At 38.7% G+C, this 8279-nt stretch overlaps 1 protein-coding gene across 1 annotated transcript in view; it reads right to left on the reverse strand.

Moving 5' to 3' along the window:
• Positions 1 to 7505, reverse strand: part of LOC108360634 (uncharacterized) — a 9078-nt gene extending 1573 nt beyond the window's left edge. The window contains exon 1 of the mRNA XM_017612999.1: positions 6183 to 7505. Coding sequence (XP_017468488.1) covers positions 6183 to 7505 — 1323 coding nt within the window. The remainder of the gene's footprint in view (positions 1 to 6182) is intronic.
• Between the last annotated feature and the right edge of the window lie 774 nt (positions 7506 to 8279).

Here is an 8279-nt window from a genome sequence, read left to right on the forward strand (position 1 = left end):
TTTATAATTTTTTTCAAAATAAAGGACGCCTTTTGTCCTTTATTTCTTAAACTGTCCTTTAAATCGGCTCTGCATTTGTCAGAGGTAAATTTTTAAACGCGGAATATTAAAAAATAAAAATGTCCCTTATAAAATATAATGAAAACCTTCGCCAGTTTGTTTCGCACCCCACTTATGGGTTTCTATTTAATCAGTTATCTTTGTACAATCTATAAAGCACAGGGAAAGTTGTGCCCAGGATCGTCTTGCACGCTGAGTTTCCAGTTCCACTGAAAGAGAACAATAAACCTCCTACTGCACATTGATTCAAAACTGGCATTTAGTGTTCGTAATTCCCCGGAGCCTTAATTTTTCACTTCATTTGATTAATTTAATTTTTTTTTATGAAAGCTTACTATATTTGCAATAGACTAGTTGAGCCTGATTTCTGAATTTTTATTTGATTAGCAGTTTTGTAGCAGTTTTGAAGAAAATGTATTCTCCTGTTCCAGTTAATAAATGTTACATAACAGAAACTAGTTGAAACCAATCGTATGGTAAAATCGTAAAATCATTGAGAGGCAGGCTGACGCTTGCCAGCAATATAATTTTAAAACTCGAACTCAAGCTCACACACACATTCTCATTTTTAATCTCAAACCACAACAATCGTGAACAATTTAATTTTTTTTTTTTCAATTTTATATATTTTAAAATGTTTGAAAACGTCAGAAAAAAATCATGGCCGACGAATTGAGATAATGATTTTACCTTCTAGTGTTTTTATCATGGTTCACCCAAAACAAAAAAATACACAAAAAAAATTTTAAATGTTATAAAAAATGTTCACCACAATAATTTTTTTTTTGCTTTTTAGTAAAAAATGGTTGAAAAATTAAGGCTCCGGTGGATTATGACCATTATATTCCAATTTTGAACCACTGTGTGCTGGCTTCGTCGCGCAGTATGAATTATGATAAACGCATTTTGGAAACAAAGGATTGCGAAGTCCTTGAAAAGTATTTGGCTTCATTTTTCGCTATGCAGGGAACTTGTGCAATTAAATAATATATTTCACTGATAAATAATAATAATAGATTGGCGCTTACACATATGTTAGTGTTTGGCCGAGCTTCTCCTCCAACTTGTAGCGTGCGCCTTGATATTGTCACACAAAGCGGAGGGACCTACAGTTTTACGCCGACTCCGAACGGCGATTGTATTTTTATGAGAAGCTGTTTTTCATGGCAGAAATACACTCGGAGGTTTGCCATTGCCTGCCGAGGGACGACCGCTGTTAAGAAAAACCTTTTTCTAAATTTTTTGCGATGTTGCTTTGACCAGGGCTTGAACCCAGGTGCTGGTGAGTGAAAGCGCGCACTGCTTACCACTACACCACAGCGGCCGACTGATAAATATTTGATATAAATTACGATATGGCTGAGGTACTTTTATCATACAAGTTGAATGTACGAATTCCCAAATCATTTTGAAAAAAATGTCCTTTATTTTACGTTGGTTAATATGGTCACCGTACATATAGCCCAACTTAAAAGGTAGGGTAGTTTTTATCTCGATTGAACAAAGGGGTGTGACACCTCCCATACAAACAGAATTTTCCATACTGCATACCTCTGGAAGTATTTGCGGTAGAGAACTGGAACTTGGTATGGGGATATATGAAATCAATACTATGCTCATGGAAAAGGGCCCGTGGCACCTGACATACAGACTAAATTTTTTATAGTACCACCTGTTAAAAAATTGACTTCAATTCAAAGTATTTTATAAGTTAAATGAATTATTACAAAATGGATGTCGATCGAGTCGAGTTGTAAATACTATCGAATGGTGATATTCCTATTTGTCAAGAAAGTCAAATTCAAAGAACTTAGAGCTGACAATTGGCTCGTGTACGAAATATTAAAAATTTATCAAATATGTGATTAGTTTTCTTGAGTGAAGGAAGAGAGTTCACTCATGTATTATTTCTTTTAACTTTTCGGCCGGTGTGGCTCCCCCTATACAACAAATCTCAAACAATGCAAATATACCTAGTAAATTTATACGACACTATCGATAGTTGATTTTTATTTGACTATCGATAGTTATTTATCTCTAAACGATAGTATCGATGGTTTTCTTGAAAATTCCAACACTATATCGAATCGTGTGACTATCGATAGTTTAGCAGCTCTACTTACGATTGCCAGTTTGTGATCGAGTGACAGTTCGAACGAACGAGTACGATCAGTCACTCGTTCACGTGTGTAATCATGCCGAATTTCGATTAAAGTGTACGTTATCATCTGTCATAATCCGATATTCACATTTTTACGCGACGAGTTGCTCATTCACTACTGTGATGATTTGACCCCAGAATACTAAGCTTTAAGCTGAAAATGAGGATAATCCCTTCACATGTAAACGTAATTAAAAGGGCCCTATTAATATGTGTTGTAAATACGTTTTTTTAATATTCCGTTAATTTGCTAACACATACATCCGTATACAATGCTCCAGGCCATATTAAAAGGCGGCATTTATTGGCATCTTCAGAAGAGTTATAAAAATATTTGCTATGTTGATTTAAAAATTGAGCTATGGAAGATAGGATACGATTAAAATATCTCAAATGCACGATGCAGAAAATGAAGGTGGCGCCATTCGCGGAGCGCTAACCCTCTCTTCGTTTATTTGACAGCATCCACCAGTGCTGCCGTTTGCTAATTTTCGAGCGAAGTGAAAACACACTAAAAGTGAAGTGTTTCGGAGTGACTTGGGACGAAAAGTGAAGAGATTATCGAAGTGACGACTTTCAAGTACAATTAGGGGTGTAGGGTTTTCGGATTATGTTATTTATCACATGATTGGTTAATCGATTATTTTTTTATCACAATAAAAATAATCTTTAACGTTTATTAATTTATAATTTATTGTGTTCCTGTGCAAATTTAGTGCTGGAATATCTTTAAAATCACAATGTCTCAAACGTTGAGGAAAGAAAATAAAAATTTATAAATTTATTAACACTAAAATACAATTCATCGATTATCGATTCACAGCACTAAAGTCATCACCAGATACACAACAACAACTTCATCACAAGATTCACTTAAATGTTTCCTTTTTGCTGCAAAATTGAAGATACATTAAAATATAATTGTTATTTTCATCAAATAATTATCCGCCCATTCATGTCAGTGCGCTTTACAACTAAACATGTGAAAATGAAAATCAAAATAACTTCATCCAAATAACTGATGGCCGATAGGAGATTTAATTCATTAGGCGTCCTTTTATTAGTTTTTTGCAAAAAGTTGCTTTGTCATACTTAATACGTAACAAGAATTATTGATTTTCGTTAAATAAATAATTTACTTCAAAGAAACTTTTATTTATTTTGGAGATAAGTCTAATTTGTTGAAAGTGAAGTAAAACGAAGTCAAATGCAGTGACGATGTGAAGGCTTCCAAAGTGAAGTGAAAAACTTCAATTGAAGTGGCAGCGGCAGCACTGGCATCCACCCATTCGCTGACGTCACACAATAATTTTGTTTAAATTCACTGTTGCCAACTTTGTGCTTACCGCACTAAATTTAGTGCGTATTCAAAACGCGAAAATTTGAGTTTGGTGCTTTGTGGCTTTCTTGGTGCTTTTGTTTTTAGTTTAAAATTTGCAAATCTTAAAAAATTGAAGTAAAATGTATAGGAATCGTAAGCAGTGTGAAACGACGGTATGAAAAAATGTATCGTAAAAGAAACAAAAAAATGGATCAAATGTATCACAAATTTTTTAATTAAGTATCAAAGTATCAAGTTAGTAAAAACTTAAAAAATGCTATTTGGTTTCATACCTTTGCTTTTTATTATTGTCAATAACACAATACAATAATATTTTGTATAGATTGTAAAGAAACTTGAATTCAAACATATGTACATACATACATACTTAAAACTATTAGCTGTCGATGATTTACTTTAATTATCAAATTATGTGATGAATTCCACGTTAAACTCGTTGGAAAGACTGCCTTCAATGTCGACTTTATTTTTACTATGAATACGTGCCATCATATTCTCAACACTTTGTAATGAAATTCTATTTCTCTTTTGATATTGGATCAATTTTAAATCTAAAAATATACGCTCTGCACCTGTAGAGCTCTTTATGAGGCAAGTAAAGAAAATTAAAAATGAATGAGTCAGCTCTTTATACATTGTTCATTTCAAGCATTTTTCTATATGCTTATTTATGGTACAATGGTACAATAAAAACAGGTAGAAGCCAATTTGACGTCAAACCTACAAAAGTCAAAGTTTTCGGAAGAGTAAAAATAAAAATGAGCGTGTGTAAGGAAAAATAAAAAATTGTATTTCACTGGTTGACGTTTTTAAGTAAATTTAAAGTTTATTTTTATTTTCTTTTGTTAAAATTTGTTAACTTGTATGTTGTTTTCTGCTTTTGATTTATGAGTTGCAGTATTGTTGGAGGGACTTTTCGCCATAAGGGTCATAGGAACAACACTTGGCATCAAACGTGCCTTTCCTGTACATCCCGGTGTATTTGTGAAATCTGCTACTTTAAAATGTTTAACGCACAGCAAGGCATTTCGCTGCAGCTCTGCCCACAGCTGCTTTCGCAACGCTCCTTACGCGAAGGACATTGAGGCACGTAAAAAAAATTAGTGGTATCTGCTTTATATTTAACACCACATAAAAAACAACGCTTCAGGTGTTGCATTTTTAACACATACACTAAGTACAAACCGCACAACACTACAAAAATTCAAATGTTAATTAAAATTTGTTATTAACGAACATTCAAAAAAAAAAAACAACGATATTGTAGGCAATAAACTAAATTTTTTGAACCCGGCTTGAGTAAAACAACTAAAAGTCGATTTCAAATCTTTATTTTAATTAAATTCAACAACCTTCGCCGCAGGTTAAAAAATTCTTAGTCTTGCTGCTGCCCCTTGCACGCGATTTTCCGAATGTCGCTTACTGCTCCCGTTCCTGTGTTTTTAGCCTCTTACCGAACGAACTCAGCCGTTCAGTTTCTCCAAACGACTCACGCTGAGCTTTATTTGTCGTAGGGCAAAGCTCTCGGTAGTGATGCTGCCACACTGTTTGTAACACTCCCCCCTGGTATATCCTGTGAATCAGGGTGTACCGAATTTAAATCAAGAACAGCAATTTTGGCAGCAGGGCGCTCATATACACCACACACAGTCTTAAGCGTTGCACTCCTAACTCTTCCATCAGGGCTCGTGCGCACTTTAACCACCTTTCCTTTTGGCCAACAGTTTCTTGGATTGTTTTGATCGACTATATAGGCAATGTCGCCAACTTCGATCGGCTTTACGTCTTCGAACCACTTACTTCTTCGTGTTATGATGGGAAGGTACTCCGCGACCCAACGCCGCCAGAAGGCGTCGGCAAGTTGCTGAGATGATCGCCAATTACGTCGTAATAAAACACCTTCAGTTACTGGTTCAGCAATTGGTTTAACGCCACTTGAGCTACCCAACAAGAAGTGGTTGGGTGTTAGCGCTTCATCGGTCTCATGATCCAATGGGATGTATGTCAGTGGACGCGAGTTGACTATCATTTCTGCTTCCATTAAGGCTGCTCGAAGAACTTCGTCGTTTGTATGAGTGTGGTGCATGATGCGATAGAGTACGTTCTTTATAGAGCGGACTAACCTCTCCCAGGCTCCACCCATGTGGGGAGACGCAGGCGGTATAAAATTCCATTTAGTTGCTGGTGTCGTAAAGGTCTTGGTCAGTTGATCACGGTCGAGTTGCGCAAATGTGTTTTTTAGTTCTCTTTCCGTGCCTTTAAGATTTGTTCCATTATCGCTCCAGATTTCTAACGGACTACCTCTCCGTGCCATGAAGTTACGTGTGGCGAGAATGCACGAGTCTGTAGATAACGAATAGGCAATTTCGATATGCACGGCTCTCGTAGTTAGACATGTGAATAGGACCCCGTACCTTTTCTCACTGCTTCTCTTCACAGTTACTAGAAGCGGGCCGAAATAATCCACTCCTGTGTAGGAAAACGGACGGCAGTGATGAGCAATAGGCGAGCCATTCTTGGAATTTGCGGCTGAGCGCTACGGTTCCTGCAAAGCTGACAATGGCGCCGGATTTGGTTTGCCACAACTCGAAGTTTTGGAATCCAATAAAGTTGACGAACTTCATTGATGACAGTCTCCAAGCAGCCATGATGGTATTTTATGTGAAACTCGTTAACAATCAAGCGTGTAATGTAATGATTGCGTGGAAGCAACACAGGATCTTTCCTGTCATTCATTTTTACTCGCCCGTCTATTCGCAATACGTTATCACCGTCAAGGTAAGGTGATAATTTATAGATATCGCTATGCTTTTCGATGCGTTTTCCCTTCAATAACGAAGCTATTGAATCAGCGAAAGCGTCGAGCTGCGCCTTTTTCCAGAGTTGCTTTTCCGCTTTACAAAGATCCTCAGAGTCGAGCTGGTTGCGCACAACATCGCTGCCTCGCACCATACTAAGCCAGCGTCGAGCACAACTTATGGCTTGCGCAGTGGCACGGAGAAGACGATTCCACGAAGAAAATCTTTCAGGATTGGCAGTGATGAGATTTGATTGTGCTAATTCGCGGTGGAGGCCCACATACTGCGGGCGAAGTTCTTCAGAAAGCTCACTCTTTACAATATTCTGCTGGGCAGGCCACTCACCCAGTTTCAACTTTAAAAATGCGGGTCCCTTTAGCCAACGGCTTTCATTACAAAAATCGGGATCTCCATGCCATTTTGTTGCTTCATCGGCAACATTGTCGGCGGTTGGTACCCAACGCCACTCGTCCACGTTAGTCAATTCCAAAATTTCGCTGACTCGAAAGGCGACGAACTGTTTGTATCGGCGATGATCAGCTCGTAGCCAGGCCAAGACGGTGCGCGAGTCGGACCAATATGTGGAAGTGGCAATTGAAATGGAGTGTGATTCTCTGACGAGCTTAGAGAGACGAGCTCCCAAGAGCGCTGCCTTCAATTCTAGCCGAGGAATAGACATCACCTTAAGTGGTGCGACTCTAGTTTTACTAGAAACCATCGCACAGTCAACAATTTTACCATCTGAGTAACGCATGTAACACACAGCTGCATAGCTTGACTCGCTAGCATCGACAAAGGTATGCAGTTCTATTTGAGGTGGGCTGTCAAACTCGGTGCGTGTGTAGTTGCGTGGAAGACGCATGTCTTCAATTCTTGGAATAAGACGAATCCATCGAAGCCACTTTGTAAACTGCTCATCAGGAATGCGTTCATCCCAGCCGCAACCTGATCTCCAGATCTCTTGTAGGATTATTTTCGCAAATATCACGTAAAATCCGATGAGTCCAAGCGGATCATAGATTGTCATCACAAGACTCAATACTTCACGTTTAGTCGGCCGACGTTGATGAACTAATAAGTGAGATTCCTTGTACTTGGCTGATACTCTAAAGGCGAAATGGTCTGTAGATGCAATCCACCACATACCTAATGCCTTTTCGGTTGGTAGTTCACTTTCGAAATTTAGGCAAAGCGCTTTGTCTGATCTTCATTCAAAGCCTTCAACACACGGTCTGAGTTTGAAAGAAAATTTCGAATATGGAACCCACCTTTGGCATGAATGTATTGAACGTTTAGTGCCAGCTGAACTGCCTCCTCTTCGGTGTCCACATTGTCTAACATGTCATCAACGTAGTGATTTTCTACTATGCATCGAGCTGCACGGGGAAATTCATCTCGAAACTCAGCTGCGTTTTTGTTTTTTACAAACTGAGCGCAGCTCGGTGAACATTTCGACCCGAACGTCATCACTGACATGACATAGGTGACCGGCTCTATAGTGTTTTGCTCGTACCACAAAAAACGCAAAAAGTTTTGATCCGCAGGACGGATCCGCACCTGATGGAACATCTCTTCTATATCGGCAGTGATGCCGACGCGCTTTTGTCGAAATTTGAATAAAACTGATAGCAGTGGCGTTGTCAGGTCAGGGCCGGCGAAGAGCATAGAGTTAAGCGAAACACCGTTTACCGTAGCAGCTGCGTCCCACACCAGGCGAACCTTGCCTGGCTTGTTAGCATTACTCACTGCAAAAACAGGCAAGTACCAATATCTATCAGCGGCAGCATCCTCGGATGTCATTCGCCTGGCATATCCTTTCCGCAGATAGTCGGCAATCTTAACTTGAAGCTGCTCAGAAAGTTTGGGGTCACGTTGCATTTTCTTAAGCAAGCATCTCGCGCGATATTGTGCCATAGGC

This window comes from Rhagoletis zephyria, unplaced genomic scaffold (genome assembly GCF_001687245.7).
Source record: "Rhagoletis zephyria isolate East Lansing unplaced genomic scaffold, Rhagoletis_zephyria_1.1 Rzeph_scaffold_00597, whole genome shotgun sequence".
NCBI classification, from domain to species: Eukaryota; Metazoa; Arthropoda; class Insecta; order Diptera; family Tephritidae; genus Rhagoletis; species Rhagoletis zephyria.